General features: G+C 40.7%; 1 protein-coding gene across 1 annotated transcript; it reads left to right on the top strand.

Moving 5' to 3' along the window:
* Positions 1 to 4,464: 4,464 nt before the first annotated feature.
* Positions 4,465 to 17,575, top strand: LOC131197113 (vomeronasal type-2 receptor 26-like). Its single transcript, XM_058180765.1, has 4 exons — positions 4,465 to 4,755; positions 5,289 to 6,146; positions 13,922 to 14,048; positions 16,674 to 17,575. The coding sequence occupies exons 1-4, from the start codon at positions 4,465 to 4,467 to the stop codon at positions 17,573 to 17,575; spliced, it is 2,178 nt and encodes a 725-aa protein (XP_058036748.1).
* The last annotated feature ends 3,726 nt before the right edge of the window (positions 17,576 to 21,301 follow it).

The raw sequence follows: 21,301 nt of genomic DNA, 5'->3' as shown, positions 1-21,301 counted from the left end.
ATGCATCAACTATATCAATTTGATATGATGAAGGGAACAATAGGACAGGAACGGTAGGCACTTTTGTGCTCTTATGCACGCCCCTTATAGTCCTCTCAGGAATGGGGTGAGGTCAATAGTAGACAGTTTTTGGTTGAAGTTTTTGGGATTTTGAGTAGAGACTCAAAACCTATGGAGTCAGGTAATGAGTTCCAAGCATTAACAACTCTGTTACAGAAGTCATATTTTCTGCAATCAAGTTTGAAGCGGTTGACCTTTAGCTTGAATCTATTTTTTGCTCTGGTAATATTGCGATTGAAGCTGAAGTAGTCTTTTATAGGAAGGATATTGCAATAGATGATTTTGTGTGTTAAACACAGGTCATGTTGAAGTCGATGGAATTGTAAATTTTCTAATCCCAGGATTTCAAGTTTGTTGGTATAGGGTATTTTGTTGTTTTCGGAGGAGTGAAGAACTCTTCTAGTAAAATATTTCTGGACTCTTTCTATTGTATTTATGTCAGAGATGTGGTATGGGCTCCAGACGGATGAGCTGTATTCAAGAATAGGTCTGGCAAATGTTTTGTATGCTCTAGTTAGTAGTGTAAAGTTTTTGGAAAAGAAGCTGCGTAAAATTAGGTTTAAAACTCTTAGGGCCTTTTTCGGTATGTAGTTGCAGTGGGCTTTGGCATTAAGGTCATTTGATATGAGAACTCCAAGATCTTTGACAGGGTGGGGGTCATCAGTTAGGTAATGTCCATCAAGTTTGTACTTGATGTTAGGGTTCTTTTTTCCAATATGTAAGACTGAGCATTTGCTGGTTGAGATTTGGAGTTGCCAAGTTTTAGACCAATCGGAAATTAAGTCGAGGGCTTCTTGAAGGGTAGAAGTATTATTAATGGTATAAAGACTTCATGTGATCTTGATTCTATCCCTCTATTTATGCAGCCCAGAACTGTGTTGGCTTTTTTAGCAGCTGCTGCACACTGCTGGCTCAATCAATCAATGAATGCGACCGTGTCAGTACAAGATAAGGGATTCTGCTCACATTCCATAAAATAATGTACTGCATTAACTTCAGAAAAATGAAATGCTTAGACAGCAGAGATTGACAGAACGATTTACCGAGCATGGTGATAAAACCAGCCAACCAACTGCAAATATTCCTGGCCCATCTTGGTGACTGCAGATTGAGAACAAGGATTGCTTTAAACCTTGGCTTCATCAAAATTGTCAGGTGGATTATGGACCTGGAAAGCCACAATGAAGCTGCCAAATGAAAAGAGGATCAAATAGCCCAGGACTCTATAAAATCATAAAAATTTACCCTTCATTGCATTGAAGAATTAATTATTTAGTTGCTGAGTACTTGTCTAAATCAGAGAATGGAGCCAATACTGACTACCATGCCATTGTTCTGTCCCCCTTTGCCTCCATCCGAATGTTGGCTTAATTAGCCGTCACTATCAGCTCTGGCAGCAGAATAGCCAGCGTCTGCCAAGAGCCTCCGTTATCTTCCACGACGCTGGTGAGTCACCTAGAAACAAACTTCAGCTCTTAATCAGTGGATTTGCCTGTTACAAAGAGACACAGCAGCTCTGGCTGCCATTTATATCCTGTGGGGTGTGGCTCCATGACTCAGCACTTCCTAGGCCTGCCCCACCCCTACTTTGGTTGTTCCCTCCTCTCCCGCCTACGAAACCTAGGGTCCAACCAAGCCTGATTGCTATCAGCAGGGTCTAAGGCGTGGCCTGGGGCGGGGAAGAGTCAGGGGACGAAGGCCTCATTATCTCTTCCACCTGGCCTGCCTCTGGCTCCTGGAGCTGAGCCAGGGAAACCGGTACTCCCGAGGTAAGTCCTGATGGCCCTTCCCTCTCACTTTCCAAATCACTTTCTGTCAAGAGGCCCGGCTTGGGGGGCGCAGACACAACAGCCATAAACATGCTTGCTTGAAAAGAAGATCAGGAAGAGTAGCGTTAACATATCTTTTTTCCCATCCACTTCCTCAGGGGAGAAATCCAGCAGGTTCTGAAAAGTTCTGAAGAACCGATAGCGGAAATTTTGAGTAGTTTGGAGAATTGGCAAATACCACCTCTGGCTGGCTCCAGAGTGGAGTGGGAATGGAGATCTTGCAATATCCTTCCCCCAGGAGTGGGGAGGGAATGGGGATTTTGCAGTAACCTTCCCCTGGAGTGGAGAGGGAATGGGGACTTTGTAGTATCCTTCCCCTGGAGTGGGGTGGGAATGGAGATTTTTCATCTTCTTTCCCCTGCCGTGCCCACCAAGTCACATCCACCAAGCCACACCACGCCCACTAAGCCACGCCCACAGAACCGGGAGTAAAAAAGAAAATTGGATTTCACCATTGTATTTCATCATATTGGGGACGTGGCTTTCTGAGCACAAGAAATTAAAAAGAAGTTTTCAGATATTTCTTAGTTGCTTCTGAAAGACCGCGAGCATCTGAGAGAGATGGGCCAATTACTATAATTAGAAATATTTCACTGGGTAATAATTAGTATTGGGATACTAACTTAGTATTATTATTCCTACCCCCAGCTCCCCTCCAGATCTGTACTGAAGTCACCTCTGCTCCCTCATGGCCAACAAGCAAAAATAAGATTTCAGAAAATGTTCCTGATTGACCCCAACATCTACTCTTCCTTCTCCCTATCCCTTTTCTCCTTTTGTCATACATTCCTTCTGTTTTACAACCCTGTCACCTGCCTTTTCCTGATTTATTATTAATCCAATAAACATGGTGGACCAATAAAAATGGTTTACAATTACAATGAAGTGATACACTTGGTAGACAGGAGATAATTACAGGGTAAAATGTATTTTCTTTATGAAACGGAGAGCTTGATGCAATGCCCAACACTTGTTATAAACTCTTCTGTGGGGGTCATTTAATGCTACTGGGTTAGGAACTGATTCTCCATTTAGGGTTAAGAACCGATTCTCCATTTTAACGGTTAAGAAGGTCATCTCTTTATTGTGCAGTTGGGAGATCAAATCTGTACAACCTGTTGGACATTTGTGGTCTAATGTTGTGATAGTTTTCTTGACATTCATGATGCTGACTTTAGTTAGATAGCAGTCCGTGAGCAGAATAACGGAGTTGGAAGACAATCCACTTACAAAAAATTCCCTCTCTCTCTCTCTCTCTCTGCTATCATAAGCCCATTCAAAAGCCTTTCTACAGCATAGTAGCTACTTAAAATGAAGTGCCCCGTGACAATTCCTTTCCCTGTACCTCACGAGCGATATCAATCGGGTGATCTCTTCATAGGGGGAATGCTGTCTCAGATAATGTATATTTTAAGTGAAGTTGACTACATGCAACACCCTTTGCAGGAGCTGAGTTTCGATCTTCCAGTGTAAGGAGTTTTATTTTCAATTCAACGTTTGTAATATCAAAATGGGTTTCAGCCACAGTGTTGGAGGAATTACAATGATTAGATGGTAGCGATGGAAAAGGTAGTCATGATTAACTCCATAGAAGGCATGGCTAGTGAAAGGTCTGAACTCAACATTTCTCCATATTTTCGAGAAGTCGTTTTTCTGATTCTTACTGAAAATTATTATTACATGGAGCTCCCCTTGACACAGTGGTGGGATTCAGCCAGTTTGCATCACTTCGGGAGAACCGGTTGTTAACTTTCTGAGCAGTTTGGTGAACTGGTTGTTGGAAGAAATCATTAGGGCAGAGAACCGGTTGTTAAATTATCTGAATCCCACCACTGCCTTGACAGTATGAAGAAAATGGCTTGGATGCAGATTCTGTTTTTGTCATTTCCAGAATTCTGATTGTGTAATATTCATTAGGGACACGGTGGCTCAGGGGCTAGGACATTGAGCTTGTCGATCGAAAGGTCGGCAGCTCAGCGGTTCGAATCCCTAGTGCTGCCGTGTAACGGGGTGAGCTCCTGTTACTTTTCCTAGCTTCTGCCAACCTAGCAGTTTCGAAAGCATGTAAAAATGCAAGTAGAAAAAATAGGGACCACCTTTGGTGGGAAGGTAACAGCATTCCGTGCGCCTTTGATGTTGAGTCATGCCAGCCACATGACCACGGAGAGGTCTTCGGACAGCGCTGGCTCTTCGGCTTTGAAACGGAGATGAGCACCGCCCCCTAGAGTCGGCAACGACTAGCACATATATGCGAGGGAAACCTTTACCTTTTAATATTCATTTGCATGTATAGCCATGGTTTATACCAAATTTGGTTATTATTCTGCTGCAAACATTGTGTAAGAAACATATTACAATAATAGATTACACCATTACATGAATGTAAAATAAGGTGAGTTCTCAGAGGTAGAAACAATTGCAAGGCATAACTTTGGGAACAGTGTATTTTATTTTATTTTAGAATGGAAATATAAAGTTGGACTGGAAGAGAGTTCAAAGAAACAAGCATTTGTTTTGTATAATACAAAGGCGGACATTACTAAAACTGCAATATATTTCTGTGTTGATGCGTAGCATGATCACTAAGTTCTATCAGCATCTGCTGGCCTTGATGTTTGCTGTCAATGAGATCAATAAGGATACCCACCTTTTGGCCAATACCACCCTTGGATTCCATATTTATGACAGCTATTATGACACAAGGGCGGTCTATCGCAATATCTTGGATCTGCTCTCCAAAGCTGACCGGTTTGTACCCAACTTCCAATGCGGGATGGAGAAAAATCTCATAGCTGTCATTGGGGGGATTGGCCATGATGTTTCCATGGGCATGGCAGACATCTTGAGCCTCTACAAAATCCCACAGGTAAAACATTTCACTAAAGGTGTTTATTTGTAGCTCAGGATTGAAGTTAGGTATTCTTGATAGACTAGACTAGACTAGACTAGACTAGACTAGACTAGACTAGACTAGACTAGACTAGAAATAGAATAGAACAGAACAGAACAGAACAGAACAGAACAGAACAGAACAGAACAGAACAGAACAGAATAGAATAGAATAGAATAGAATAGAATAGAAGTGAAGCTGAAAGGGACCTTGGAGTCTTCTACTCCAACTCCCTTCTTAGGCAGGAAACCCTACACCACTTCAGACAAATGGTTATCTCTTCTTAAAAACTTCCAGTGTTGGAGCATCCACAACTTCTGGAGGCAAGTTGTTCCATTGTATTTATTCTAACTGTCAGGAAATTTCTCCTTAGTTCTTAGTTCTAAGTTGCTTCTCTCCTTGATTGAGGATGTTGATTAATTGATTGATTGAGGTTGAGGATGTAACAACAGAGTTAGGGAGTGCATTGTTGTCGACTTGTATATTTTTATTTCTTTGCTTTTTTGTAGATTACCTACGGCTCTTTTGTCCCAGAAAAAAAATATCAAACTCCTTCCTTTTACCGCATTGTCCCTAATGAAGCCCATCAAAGTTTGGGGATGATCCGCGTGTTACAACACTTCGGGTGGACTTGGGTTGGTCTCTTCATTGTAGATGATAACAGCGGGACACTTTTCCTGCAAAGCTTGCAGTTCTTGTTTTCCAAGAACGGAATCTGTTCAGCTTTCATCGAAAGAACTCCGAAACAAGCTTTTATTTACAAGTACGAAGACACATTGGAGATGGCTGAAAAATGTAACCTACACGTGATGCAAGGAAAAGCCAACGTCTTCATCATTTATGGAGAAACAAGTTCCTTTATTTGGTTGACCTTAATGATAGAAACAGTCAGTAGTCTACCTGAAGAACGGATTCCTGGTGGGAAGGTGTGGCTCACAACAGCTCAGATTGATTTTGCGTTAATGAGCTTCCAGCAAGGCTGGCGTTTGCAAAAATTTGGGGGAGCCATTTCTCTGACCGTTCAGTCCAATGAAGTTCAGGGATTCCACACATTTCTTCAGAGGCTTCAGCCATTCGGGGCGCAAGGAGATGTGTTTCTCAAGGATTTTTGGGAACAAGCATTTGGATGTCTTTTCCCAAATTCCACTGGAACATTAAAAGTCAACAAGACATGTTCTGGAGAGGAAAAGCTGGAGCGTCTTCCTGGCTCTTTTTTTGAAATGGCCATGGCTGCTCATAGTTACAGTATTTATAATGCCATCTATGCTGCAGCACATGCTCTACATAAAATCTCTTCATCTCAGCCGAAAAGGAAAGCAAAGATGGATCGCCAAGATTTTAATCTTCAGGAACTCGAGCCCTGGCAGGTAATGTTTCTTCTGTCAGATTAATTAAGTTGTACTAAGATATCGGAATAACAGAGTTGGAAAGGACCTTGGAGATACAATAGAATAGAATAAGAGAGCTGGAAGGGACTTTGGAGGTCTTCTAGTCCAACCCCACTGCTTAGGCAGGAAACCCTACTACATCAGACAAATGGTTGTCCAACATCTTCTTAAAAACTTCCACTGTTGGAGCATTCACAACTTCTGGAGGCAAGTTGTTCCATTGATTAATTATTCTAACTGTCATTAAGTTTCTCCTTAGTTCTAAGTTGCATCTCTCCTTGATTAGTTTCCACCCATTGCTTCTTGTCCTGCCTTCAGGTGCTTTGGAGAATAGTTTGACTCCCTCTTCTTTGTGGCAGCCCCTGAGATATTGGAACACCGCTATCATGTCTCCCCTAGTCCTTCTCTTCATTAACCTAGATATACCCAGTTCCTGCAATCGTTCTTCATACATTTTAGCCTCCAGTCCCCTAATCATCTTTGTTGCTCTTCTCTGCACTCTTTCTAGTGTCTCCACATCTTTTTTACATTGTGGCGACCAATACTGCATTCTTCTATATCTTCTAGTCCAACCCCCTGCTCAAGCAGGAAACTCTATACCATTTTAGAACAATGGCTGTTGAATCGTTTCTTGAAAGCCTCTAATGTTGGTGCACCCATAACTTCTGAAGGCAAGCTGTTCCACTGGTTGATTGTTCAGGCAATTTTTCCTTAGTTCTAAGTTGGTTCTGTTCTTGATTAGCATTACATTTTTGGTTTCAATATCTCAGGGGATGCCACAAAGAAGAGGGAGTCAAGCTATTCTCCAAAGCACCTGAGAGCAGGACAAGAAGCAATGGGTGGAAACTAATCAAGGAGAGAAGCAACTTAGAACTAAGGAGACATTTCCTGACAGTTACAACAATTAATCAGTGGAACAAGTTGTGAATGCTCCAACACAGAATGTTTTTAAGAAGAGATTGGATAACCATTTGTCTCAAGTTAATTAGGGTGTCCTGCCTAAGCAGGGGATTGGATTAGAAGACCTCCAAGGTCAGTCCCAGCTCTGTTATTCTATTCCATCCATTGCTTGTCTTGGCTTCAGGTGCTTTGGAGAATATGTTGACTCTCTCTTCTTTGTGGCAGCCCCTCAAATATTGGAACATTGCTATCATGTCACCTCTAGTCATCCGTATCAAGGATTAGATGATATAATCTCCATACAAGCTGAAAATAATTTATTCTTATAGACACCTGCAGTAAGGTATAAACAGTGGATGTAGATTTACAAAGCTTACTTTTTATATTAATAATTTATTGGTTGTCTGTTGTATCCTTTGTTCAGAGGTTTTTCGATATTCGTGTCAGATGCACCTTCAAATTATAGACATAAAACATTCAACACTGAACAAGTACATTAGCTATATAAAACAGGTCGTAGAAATATAGCATGTGTAAAAAATACATAAAATAAATAGTATTTAAACTAAATGACATTCTCCCAGGACTGGACCACAATGACAGTATTTTCTTTTGCCAGCGTGAGGTCTTCCTCCATACATGTTGAAGGACATTATATGCAGCGTAACATATGTGAGATGGATTGTTCTTCTCCACATTCACAAAGAGTGTCTTCTACAGGGAAGTCCCATTTTCTTAGACTGTCCTTTGAACTTCCTATCTCAGCACACAGTCCCATTCAGAAGCTAAAGGCAACATAACGTCCCCTCCTCCAATTTATCCTAACAAAAGCAGCTCTATGACATTGCTCAGTCACCCAGTGTGCTTCCAAGGGTTCAAGCAAATCAGGTTTTCCCAGTTTTGTCCCAAAATTTAATCCTGTAGGACCTCGACTTCTCTTCAGATCAGTGGTGGTATGCTGCTGGTTTAACAACTGGTTCGCTGAAAATGGAGCCTTCCAAGTCAGCAACAATAAGTAGAACAGCGAAGAGGAGGAAATCAGCTGTTCCGTGCGATTGAGATGAACTACAAAGCAAGAAATAAAGGACAGGATAGAGCGGGGGTGGGTGGGCAGGGTCAACTGATTGTCGGTATTACCAATTCATCTGAACCGGCTGAAGACCACTTCTGCTTCAAAAGGAATGGTGTCCAATAGCACTTTACCTTTCATGGTTACCTTTCATGGACCTACATAATGTAATGTGAGGACGTAATCCGGTCTCTGAGAAATAAAAATTTAATCCACAATTAATTCATGTGAAGATTACAATGTACAGAATATCAATAATAATAAAGAAAATATGTATCTTACATATCTTTTTTTTTAAGGGAAAAAAAAAACCCTGCCACACATAAAACCCAAGGTGAACTAAATTTTCCCCCCTGCTTATAACCAGCTTCATCAATATCTTCAAGATCTTTCATTCAACAATTCTGCTGGAGATACTATATTCCTGGATAAGCATGGAGAAATGCCAACCCGTCTTGAAATTACTAACTTGGTTGTCTTCCCAAACAACTCCTTCCACAGGCTTAAAATTGGTTGGGTAAATCCTTACATTTCTGATGGGAGATATTTAACTATAGATGAAGATAAGATTGTTTGGCACCAAGGATTTAACCAGGTGAAGTATAGTAGATATCAGCCCTGGAGGCCATCTTTTCTTTTGGATCTTCAGGGCTACCACACTTAGTGCTGTGGAAAAATGGGAGGGGGTTGCATGAAGTTGGTAGAGTTATTTAGCCATAACAACATTCTTTTCTCTGAGAGTCAAGGACATTCAGCCTGCACCTGTAGTGGCGTGACTGGGAGGCATCTCCAGTTGGGATGGTAGATTTTGGACTATGTGATGGACATGTGGATGCAGGGGAAGGGACTTTGACTTTCCTTTGGGTGGGCAAAATCCAGGGCTTTCAGTTTCAGATGTGCCAATATGACATCTCTAATAAAATGAATCTTTGAGGAATTGCTTGCCTCGGAGTCTTACTTGGTTGGGTGAGTTACTTGGAACCCTGACATTCCTAAATCCAGATATTCATAAATTCTCATGTATCTTTATATTCATTTTCAAAAAAGAAACAATTCTAGATGTAGAATAGAATAGAATAGAATTTTTTATTGGCCAAGTGTGATGGGACACACAAGGAATTTGTCTTGGTGCATATGCTCTCAGTGTACATAAAAGAAAAGATACCTTCATCAAGGTACAACATTTACAACACAATTGATGGTCAGTATATCAATATAAATCATAAGGATTGCCAGCAACAAAGTTACAGTCATACAGTCATAGGTGGAAAGAGATTGGTGATGGGAACGATGAGACGATTAATAGTAGTGCAGATTTAGTAAATAGTTTAACAGTGTTGAGGGAATTATTTGTTTAGCAGAGTGATGGCCTTCAGGAAAAAACTGTTCTTGTGTCTAGTTGGTCTGTGGTGCAGTGCTCTATAGCGTCGTTTTGAGGGTAGTAGTTGAAACAGTTTATGTCCTGGATGTGAGGGATCTGTAAATATTTTCACGGCCCTCTTCTTGATTCGTGCAGTATACAGGTCCTCAATGGAAGGCAGGTTGGTAGCAATTATTTTTTCTGCAGTTCTAATTATCCTCTGAAGTCTGTGTTTTTCTTGTTGGGTTGCAGAACCGAACTAGACAGTTATAGAGGTGCAAATGACAGACTCAATAATTCCTCTGTAGAACTGAATCAGCAGCTCCTTGGGCAGTTTGAGCTTACTGAGATGATATGTATCTATGCATAATAGAATAATAGAGTTGGAAGGGACCTTGGAGGTCTTCTAGTCCAGCCCCCTACTTAGGCAGGAAAACCTACACCACTTCAGACAAATGGTTATCCAATATCTTCTTAAAAACTTCCAATGTTTCTGGAGGCAAGTTGTTCCACTGCTTAATTATTCTCACTATCAGCAAATTTTTCCTTAATTCCAAACTGCTTCTCTCTTTGATTAGTGTGCATACATTGCCTCATGTTTTGCCTTCTGGTGCTTTGGAAAATAGGTAGACCCTTTCTTCTTTGTGGTAACCCTTCAAAGGGCTCTGGTGGCTCAGACTGCTAAGACAGTCTGTTATTAACACAGCTGCTTGCAATTACTGCAGGTTCAAATCCCACCAGGCCCAAGGTTGACTCAGCCTTCCATCCTTTATAAGGTAGGTAAAATGAGGACCCAGATTGTTGGGGGCAATAAGTTGACTTTGTATATAATATACAAATGGATGAAGACTATTGCTTAACATAGTGTAAGCCGCCCTGAGTCTTCGGAGAAGGGCGGGATATAAATGAAAATATATATATATATTGGAACACCACTATCATATCACCCCAGTCCTTCTTTTCACTAGACTAGACAAACTCAATTCCTCCAACATATATTTTAGCCTTCCATATCCTAATCACTTTTGTTGCTCTTTTCTGTACTCTTTCAATAGTCTCCGTGTGATGAATTTCACCCTAAAAATCCAAATGAGACAATAATTAAGTCTCAGATATTTTCATTTCTTACATTTCAATTATTTTTTCCCCTTAGAAATTTAAAACGCTGCCATATGACAAATAAGGCCACTAATCTATGTATCCTAATATTTACTAATTTTTTTTTATTTGCATTCATATCCCACCCTTCTCCAAAGACTCAGGGCAGCTTACACTATGTTAGCAATAGTCTTCATCCATTTGTATATTATATACAAAGTCAACTTATTGCCCCCAGCAATCTGGGTCCTCATTTTACCTACCTTATAAAGGATGGAAGGCTGAGTCAACCTTGGGCCTGGTGGGACTTGAACCTGCAGTAATTGCAAGCAGCTGCATTAATAACTGACTGTCTTAGCAGTCTGAGCCACCAGAGGCCCTAGATAATTCATGGACTGGTTGATTTTCAAGTACCTATATCTTGTCTTATCTTGAAAAATCAATGTGGTTTTGTAGAGCAATCTATCCATTTTTTCTCTCTCCAAATGCAGACTTCTGGAATGGGTTGAGCTGAGAGCTACTGGGCAGACTGCAATAACCTAGAGAGTCCATAGTTGACCTGTTTCTCATTTCCCCCAGAATTAGAAACCAGACCTGGAACTATGTACCAGACATATTCTCATAATACTGTCACTTTGCTGTTAATGACTTATTAGGATTCTGTCAGGAATATCCTATTGTTTTATTATAAGGCAGAACAATGGGTGGAAACTAATCACCAGGGCCTCTGGTGGCTCAGCAGACTAAGTCTGTCTGTTATTAACAGCAGCTGCTTGCAATTACTGCAGGTTCAAGCCCCACCAGGCCCAAGGTTGACTCAGCCTTCCATCCTTTATAAGGTAGGTAAAATGAGGACCCAGATTGTTGGGGGAAATAAAAAGTTGACTTTGTGAACAATATACAAATGGATGAAGACTATTGCTTAACACAGTGTAAGCCGCCCTGAGTCTTCGGAGAAGGGTGGGATATAAATTCAAATAAAAAAAACAACAACCTAAAAATAAGGAGAAATTTATTAACAGTTAGAACCATTAGTCAGTGGCACAATTTGCCTTCAGAAATTGTAGGTGCTCCATCACTAGAGGTTCTTAAGAAGAGTTTGGACAACCATTTGTCTGAAATGGTACAGGTTTTCCTGCTTGACCAGAGGGTTGGACTAGAAGATCTCCAAGGTCTCCTTCCAATTTTGTATTCTTTCCTGTATCTGTCTTCTTTTCTACTACTGATATATTTTATAATTTTATACATTACATTTTCATTGTTTCATATTGTTTACACATATCTTTTGCTATCACCCTTCGGTTCTAAACCTTCTTTTTGTTCTTTCATATAACTTAACACATTAATATATATATATACTATTATTCCGGGGGTGAAATCTACTTACTTTTCCTACTGGTTCGGAAGTGCACATGTGCAGAGGGTAAAAAATAGGTTACTTCCTGGTTAAAACCAGGAGGTAACAACAACTGGGTGGGTGGATGGAGCTTCGTGCCACCATCGCTACAGGTTTTCCGAACCACCCACCACCATCATTACTGGATTGACCAAACTGGTCTGAACTGGTAGCATTTCACCCATGTCTTATTTCTATCTCTATTTTAACTTTTTTCCCCCATATCGCTATAATATTCAAAGATACGGGTTTTTTTAAATTCATATTTCCTTTAGTTAACTCTTCACATCGATTTATATCAAAATTTCATCTTTCATTCTTTCATTATTCAATGATTCAGTATAGACTTCTAGTACCAATCACAATTGTTTATACATTTCAAGTACATCTCTCCATGTTCTTTCCGATCCTTCAATCCGTATAATTCTACTGTTAATGCACATATATTTACATTGAAATATATTCTTTCATTATCTAATCGCCCATTGTTTAATTCTAGCATTTCACTGCTATTCGTATTCTTATGCATATTTTATCATACCATCATTCGAATTCTAATTTTCCAGTGATTGCTTAATTCTTGTTCCTCTATCTCACTCTTCATATCTGTTTATATTAAAATATTGTCCTAATATCTATCACACTACATGTAAAATAATTATCCAACCTGTATAGTCCTAATTCTGATTTTTTTCCCCTGTTATCCATCATCCATCTTGCCCGCATCCAAATTTTTGATCTTATTTTCTTTCCAGCTTGTTGCCCATACACTTCTTTTAACTCTTTTACTCCATCTACTTCTATATTCTGGATATGCTATCTAATCTGTTGATCTTAATTTTATTAGTCCTATCCAGTTTTGGTCGCCACGATGTAAAAAAGATGTTGAGACTCTAGAAAGAGTGCAGAGAAGAGCAACAAAGATGATTAGGGGACTGGAGGATAAAACATATGAAGAACGGTTGCAGGAACTGGGTATGTCTAGTTTAACAAAAAGAAGGACTAGGGGAGACATGATAGCTGTGTTCCAATATCTTAGGGGCTGCCACAAAGAAGAGGGAGTCGGGCTGTTCTCCAAAGCACCTGAGGGTAGAACAAGAAGCAATGGGTGGAAAGTGATCAAAGAAAGAAGCAACTTAGAACTAAGGAGAAATTTCCTGACAGTTAGAACAATTAATAAGTGGAACAACTTGCCTTCAGAAGTTGTGAATGCTCCAACACTGGAAATTTTTAAGAAAATGTTGGATAACCATCTGACTGAGATGGTGTAGGGTTTCCTGCCTGGGCAGGGGGTTGGACTAGAAGGCCTCCAAGGTCCCTTCCAATTCTGATGTTATGTTATGTTAAAGCCTTAAATTGAATGCAGCTTTAAATTGATTAAATTACAACAGAAGACTAGGTTTGTAAAGTTGTGGTTTTATGGATTTGTCTGATGCATTTGGCTCCATGGTTATCTAGTTATCTGTGATTTTTATGGGTTTATCTTTCTTAATTCATTAGAAGAAACTGCAATTGTTAAGAGAAAGAATATTAGAATGAAGTATAGAAAGTATGTGCTAGAAAATCATAGAATGGTTTGTATATCTATTTCAGAGGTGGAATTCACATACCTTCCCTACCAGCTCGCAAATGTGAGTGCGTGTGTACAGGACCTCTGAGCATGCGTGGCCTTCTGCACATGTGCAATACTCACGCATTACGTCAAGGTGGGCGGGCGGAGCCTCCAGCAGTCGGCACTACTGGTTCGCCTGAACTGGACAGAACCGGCTGAAACCCACCTCTGATCTATTTCCATCTATAGCTACTGTATATCTGCTCAGCTGATAATAACTGTTTGAAGGTTGAATCCCAGAGCTACTGAATAACTATAAAATGGAATACTATTTTCACCATTTGTCCAGTCCTGAAATCCCTTTTTTTTCTATGGATAGATAAGGCCCGTTTCAGTGTGCAACCCTTCCTGTCTTCCTGGTTTTTGGAAAGAAAAGAAAGAAGGAGAAAAATTTTGTTGTTACAATTGTGTTCCATGCCCAGAAGGGAAGATTTCAAACCAGAAAGGTATGCAATTTCTAAATATAGGTAGCCTCCCCTTTCTACTTTTCCCAAAAAATGCCTACTTCTTTTCAAGTTTGCAACCAGGATGATAAGGGGACTGGGGACTAAAATATAGGATGAACGGTTGCAGGAACTGGGCACGGCTACCCTAGTGAAGAGAAGGACCAGGGGAGACATGATAACACTGTTTCGATATTTGAGGGTTGCCACAGAGTGGAGGGGGTCAAGCTATTTTCTAAGGCACCTGAAGGCCAGACATATAACAATGGATGGAAACTGAACAAGGAGAGATTCAACCTGGAAATAAGGGGAAATTTTCTGACTGAGAACAACCAACCCATGGAACAGAAGTTGCCTTTGGAAGTTGGGGGAGATTTATCACTGGAGGTTTTCAAGAAGAGACTGGACTGCCATTTGTCAGAAATGGTATATTGCAGTGGTAGTCAACCTGGTCCCTATTGCCCACTAGTGGGTGTTTCAGCTTTCATGGTGGGCGGTAGGGGTTTTGTCCAATACTGAAGCACTTTCCTTTTTTTTAATTTAATTGACTTTTTTAAAAAATTTCATAGCATTATTTAAAAACATTTTCATTAAATTTTCATAAAATTCCCTGTGACAATTTAAATTTCTGAAAATATACTATTTGTATCACCCGCACATAAGTTTACTTCATGTTACATAAGTGAAACTAAATGTTGCTATAGTGCGACCGCAAACAAAACAGCCTCATCCCAGAATAGCTCACGCTTCTCCCTCCACACTACCCTGCTGTAACAGACAAGCAGAGCTGGTAGCTGGTGCCCCTCCCCCCCCAAACTCAATCTACGATGCCCAAGAGGCATGCGCAGATGACGATACACAGCGCATTACTGTGGAACTGGTGGGCGGTTAGAAAATTTTACTACTAAAAGAGATACAAAAGTGGGCGGTATGTATAAAAAGGTTGACTACACCTGGTGTAGGGTCTCCTGCTTGGGTGGGGAATTGGATTAGATGACCTACAAGGTCCCTTCCAACTCTGTTTATCTGTTAATCTGATTAATCCTGGTTTGTTACTATTTTTTTATGGGAATAAGGAGGAATAGGATCTTTGGAGACCCAAAAGGTACATAGAAGGCAAAATTCAGAGAAAATATACAATATATGACCATGAATTAACTCCTGCCTTAACCATGAAAGCCATCTGGGTGATCTTGAGGCAGTCACTCTCTCTCAGCACAACAGGGTTGTTGTTGGGGGGAAATCAGGAGGAAGAAGGTTCACACCTTGAACTGTTTATATAAATAATAATGGTGGAATATAAATAAATAAATTGCTGCAGAGATGAGGAGGAAATTAGGGTTAATCAGCAACAACTAAGTAGGGAAATGCAAAAGATTCACATTTTGTTCCATTAATCAGGTTTAATCCCTAGGGAGGAAAAGTAAGGAGTAGGATACAGAACAGGGGTGGGATTCACATAAATTACCTACTGGTTTGCCCAGCACCAAAAATGTGAATGTGCATGCATGTGCACAGCCTTTGGTACATGCGCGTTGCTCAGACATGCGGCTTCCACGCATGTGCACAGTTTGAAAACATGGCTAAAGAGGACAGCATAGCGCAGGAACAGGTGGGCCCGCAGGTCGCTACTACCGGTTCACCCGAACTGGTCTGAACTGGCTGAATACTACCTCTTATACAGAACCTTAGACAGGGATTAAACACATCCATATGGGATCTATTAGATTTGCTTGAACTTCTTTCTTCCAGCTAAGGCTGAAATATCCATCTATTCTTGGTTCATCAAGTTTTTAATTACTCTCTTTTTATCAGAAACCTAGGTTTGGGCAGCTCCAAAATGAGAAGGGCTCTTTCCCAAGGAGTAAACATGCAATAATGTGGAAATGGAAAGAAAAGATTAGGAGGTAGGGGAGTTTAAATGGAGTAAACCATAGAGTAAGTAATATGTAGGAAGGGGAGAGGGGACAGAGAAAACCAGACAGGGGAAATTTCTGTGTACAGTTCTGGGCACTACATTCCTAGTAGGTTATTGATAGACTGGAGAAGCCTCAGAATAAAGATGTGCCTGAATTTTGATCGCATGACCATGTAAAGGTTCCCCTTGCACATATGTGCTAGTCGTTCGTGACTCTAGGGGGGGCGATGCTCATCTCCATTTCAAAGCCGAACCAGCACTATCCGAAGACATCTCTATGGCCATGTGGCCAGCATGACTAAACACCAAAAGCGCATGGAGTGGTGGTCCCTATTTTCCTACTTGCATTTTTTTTACATGCTTTCGAACTGCTAGGTTGGCAGAAGCTGGGACAAGTAACGGGAGCACACCCCATTACATGGCGCTAGGGATTCGAACCGCTGAACTACTGACCTTATGATTGACAAGCTCAGCATCTTAGCCACTGAGCTACCATATCCCTCACGTGACCATGAGGATGCTTCAAAAGTCATTAAGTGTCAAAAACTGTCACAAGTCACTTTTTTCAATGCCGTTGTAACTTTGAGTAATCATTAAATGAATTGTTTGTAAGTCCAGGACTACCTGTATAGAAAATGTTTGGGTTGATAAAGGACTGGCCAGTGGAGGAAGGAACCAGAAAATGTATGATTTCTTGTTGTTTTCTTCAGATATGAATGACTGCTTCAAATGTCCAGAGGATCAATATCCAAGTGGACGCCATGATCACTGCGTTCTCAAAACTATAATTTTCCTATCTTATCAAGATCCCTTAGGAACCTGTTTAGCGTTTCTTGCTCTCCTTTTTTCCCTTCTTACATTCGCCTTGCTAGGAATTTTCATCAAGCACAGAGATACTTCGATTGTCAAAGCAAACAATAGAGAACTCACTTACGCCCTCCTTGGATTTCTCCTCCTTTGTTTTCTCTGCTCTTTTTTATTCATTGGACAACCTGGGACGATAACTTGTCTATTCCAGCAAGCAGCTTTCGGCTTCATCTTCTCAGCAGTGGTTTCTTGCATCTTGGCCAAAAACATCACTGTCATTGTGGCTTTCATGGCCACCAAACCAGGGTCCAGCCTGAGAAAGTGGATGGGGAAAAAATTGGGCAGATGTATCATTCTTTCTTGCTCCCTTTTTCAAGCAACTATCTGTGTAGTATGGTTGGCCATCTCTCCTCCTTTCCCAGATCTGGACCGTAGCACTCTAATCACCGAAATTATAGCTGAATGCAACGAAGGTTCTTCCAACATGTTTTATCTTGTCTTGGGTTACTTGGGCCTTTTGTCCATCATCAGTTTCATGGTGGCTTTCCAAACTAGGAAGTTGCCGGATAACTTCAATGAAGCCAAGTTTATCACCTTCAGCATGCTGATATTTTGTGCTGTTTGGTTTTCCTTCATTCCAGCCTATCTGAGCATCAAAGGGAAGTATATGGTGGCTGTGGAGATCTTCTCCATTTTAGCTTCTACTTTTGGACTACTGGGTTGTATATTTTTCCCCAAATGTTACATTATTGTGCTGAGACCTGAGTTGAATTCCAAGGAGCACCTAATAAAAACAAAGACTTAAAAATTATTCATTTGTGTCTCTTTATTTTGAAAGATCTGCCTGTACAAGGAGGCAAAAAAGGGCTGAATGCAGATAATGAATGAGGACAATGAACTGAAAAAAGTTCAATGAGAAAACACCAGGAGCAATGAGGAATAATCACATCGACTCATTTATCACCTCATTTTCTTTTAAATCTCTATCTCCCCATCTACCTCCCAACTTCACCATTCACCTAAAAAACTTACATGGCGTTCACAAACAGTGGTCTGATTTGAAAGTGCTCAGAGTAGAATTATGAATGTAAATTAATGAAATCGATTTAATAAACACAATAGTTATCCTTTCCTACATCTATCCTAGCCACAGGACAGTTATTGTACACTTTCACCAGCATAAAATGTAGAATAGAATAGAATAGAATAGAATTTTATTGGCCAAGTGTGATTGGACACACAAGGAATTTGTCTTGGTGCATATGCTCTCAGTGTACATAAAAGAAAAGATACCTTCATCAAGGTACAACATTTACAACACAATTGATGATCAATATATCAATATAAATCATATGTCATAAATCATATATATAAATCATAAATCATAAATGTAAAGATGATTGTCAGTTGGGATGACTCTAACAGGCATTCAACAAATTCATGGAAGTTACATCCAACAGTGGCTAATATTACATGGAAATTTCACTCATTCGAATGAAAGATTGTTCAAAACATATCAACTCAGTTCTAGTTGGGGATTCAAAAACTGCAGTAAGTTCCAAATGCACAGCCTATATACTTGCAGGCTCCTGACAACATATTACAAGTTTTGTATTGATCACTAATCAATTTCCACATCCAATTATAGGCACAATTTTGACCTATAATGCTCTCCATGAAAGATAGATAGGGACAACCTTTTCTAGCCAAATGTAGCACAACCAATTAGATCAGCAGTGAGAGATTGTTGGACATCCCTTGTTTTATGGAGGTTTAGAGAGCTGAAGACGCGGTGAGGTTTAGAGAGCTGAAGACGCGGTGGCTCAGGGGCTAGGACATTGAGCTTGTTGATCAAAAGGTCGGCAGCTCAGCGGTTTGAATCCCTAGTGCTGCCATGTAACGGGGTGAGCTCCCGTTACTGGTGCCAGCTTCTGCCAACTTAGCAGTTTCGAAAGCATGTAAAAATGCAAGTAGAAAAAATAGGGACCACCTTTGGTGGGAAGGTAACAGCATTCTGTGGACCTTTGGCGTTGAGTCATGCCGGCCACATCACCACAGAGACGTCTTCGGACAGCGCTGGCTCTTCGGCTTTGAAACGGAGATGAGCACCGCCCCCTAGAGTCGGCAATGACTAGCACATATGTGCGAGGGGAACCTTTACCTTTACCTAGAGAGCTGAAGCAAGGAGAGAAAATTGCAAAAAGAGCCAAAACTGTAGAACAGTCTTCTCTCTCTCTCTCTCTCTTTTTTTTGGCCTTTGAAAACTCTTGAAAACCCAGATATGTTGAAGAGTCTTCAAATTTCTGGGTTCTATCATATCGCAAGATCTCAAATGGACAGCTAACATCAAAAACATCATTAAAAAAGGACAACAAAGAATGTTCTTTCTGCACCAACTCAGTAAGCTCAAACTGCCCAAGGAGCTGCTGATCCAATTCTACAGAGGAATTATTGAGTCTGTCATTTGCACCTCTATAACTGTCTGGTTCGGTTCTGCAACCCAACAAGAAAAACACAGACTTCAGAGGATAATTAGAACTGCAGAAAAAATAATTGCTACCAACCTGCCTTCCATTGAGGACCTGTATACTGCACGAATCAAGAAGAGGGCCGTGAAAATATTTGCAGATTCCTCTCATCCTGGACATAAACTGTTTCAACTCCTACCCTCAAAACGACGCTATAGAGCACTGCACACCAAAACAACTAGACACAAGAACAGTTTTTTCCCGAAGGCCATCACTCTGCTAAACAAATAATTCCCTCAACACTGTCAGACTATTTACTGAATCTGCACTACTATTAATCGTTTCATAGTTCCCATCACCAATCTCTTTTCACTTATGACTGTATGACTATAACTTGTTGCTGGCAATCCTTATGATTTATATTGATATATTGATCATCAATTGTGTTGTAAATGTTGTACCTTGATGAATGTATCTTTTCTTTTATATACACTGAGAGCATATGCACCAAGACAAATTCCTTCTGTGTCCAATCACACTTGGCCAATAAAAATTCTATTCTATTCTATTCTATTCTATTCTATTCTATTCTATTCTATTCTATTCTATTCTATTCTATTCTATATTTGGTTTGATTTAATCTTGCCATCTGTACTGTCTCAGACACGCACACACACATATACACACAGACACTCAATTGCAAGATAGAATAAAAGTGGCAGAGTTTCAGGAGCATGATAAAGGTTCAGATGCAATAAGGGAAACAACTAGCTACAGCTTGTAAATAGAGTCCATGCTGGTGAGCCTAATCAATGCTTGGAAAACCTCTGGTATGTAACCCAAAGGTTTTTTTTCAAGAGGCAAATGGACTTTCTTGTTTTCCTTTGAAGACATTTTGCTTCTCATCCAAGAAGCTTCTTCAGTTCTGTTGATAACACCATTTTTTAAGCCAATTGTTCATTTCTAAAATCCTGTCAGCCTCCACTCCACTCTTCATTTATTTTTAAATGATTATATCAGTAGATAGAATGTAAAATGTTTATTTCTGTATTATAAACTTTTAGGATCATGAGGTGAATCATACCACCGTCCGGGGTAAGGGAAAAGAGCTTATTATTAGTGTCGGCTGACATAACTGGGAGGAGGGGTGATTAATGATTGAATGTTATCAGCGCGCGCTTTCCTAACCGACACTGCATTCCTGAGTTGACTGACATCCAGAGACCTGTGGAAGAAGATTACCACGAGGGGCCGTGAAGGAGTTGGCATTGGACCAGACCAGCCTGACCTCCTGGAGGAGGAGGGACAATTGGGGGGATATGATATGTTTGCCATATTTTGTCTCAGTTCCAGCTTTGCTTGGCTGCTAACCAGACTGTAAAAGTAAAAGTACTTGTTTCCATACCAAATGGAGTCAAGGTGAATTCTTTCCTATTTGCCGTCGGGGGTAGCCTGACATTAAGCTGGAACTCACATCATGTCTACCAACCAGGATTGCAATCGCAATACCGGGGGGGAAGAAAACCCAAAGGTGATAGAAGGCCTGCTGCCGGCTGAACTGGGGGAGGCGTCCGGAGGTATTTCTTCTGTCAGTTTTAGCCCTGAGCTGGAGATAATGCAGTTGGAAGAAGAGAGGAGGCAACCCGATTTCAAGGAACCTCCCTCTGGAGTAACTACAAGGAGAAAGGAGAAACAGCGCACTTTGTCCGAGTGGGCTGAGGAGCAGAAAGTCAGAGACAGCCTCCAATTGGACGAAGCACTACGCTTATTTCGTGAAGTGAAAGTAAGGCAAGCTGCTCGCCAAAGGTATGAATCCCCTGTTCAGTCCTCCAAGGGGGGAGGGGAAGAAGAAATTACAAAGAGGCCCGTTAGAGGTGATTTCCAGGGTGATGAGATTCCTGAAGAGACAGAAACTCTCTCCCCAGAGGAAGCTGAATTGGATGGGGGCTGGGCGCCACCTGCTGACCAAGCAAGGCCGCGCAGGGGAAGGAAAAGCCAAAATTCCCCCATATTAGAAAAATTTGATGGAAATGCGAAGGAGTTGGAATTGTTCCTGGCGATAG

This window comes from Ahaetulla prasina, chromosome 4 (assembly GCF_028640845.1).
Source record: "Ahaetulla prasina isolate Xishuangbanna chromosome 4, ASM2864084v1, whole genome shotgun sequence".
Lineage (NCBI taxonomy): Eukaryota > Metazoa > Chordata > Lepidosauria > Squamata > Colubridae > Ahaetulla > Ahaetulla prasina.
The sequence above is the reverse complement of the archived record's forward strand: the minus strand, read 5'-3'. Positions and strand labels throughout refer to the sequence as shown.

Excerpts from the sequence above, each read along its gene's own strand:
- LOC131197113 (XM_058180765.1), top strand. The coding sequence starts at position 4,465 with ATGATCACTAAGTTCTATCAGCATCTGCTGGCCTTGATGTTTGCTGTC. Across the intron at positions 4,756-5,288 it reads GCCTCTACAAAATCCCACAG|ATTACCTACGGCTCTTTTGT; the intron begins GTAAAACATTTC and ends GCTTTTTTGTAG. Across the intron at positions 6,147-13,921 it reads AGGAACTCGAGCCCTGGCAG|ATAAGGCCCGTTTCAGTGTG; the intron begins GTAATGTTTCTT and ends TTCTATGGATAG.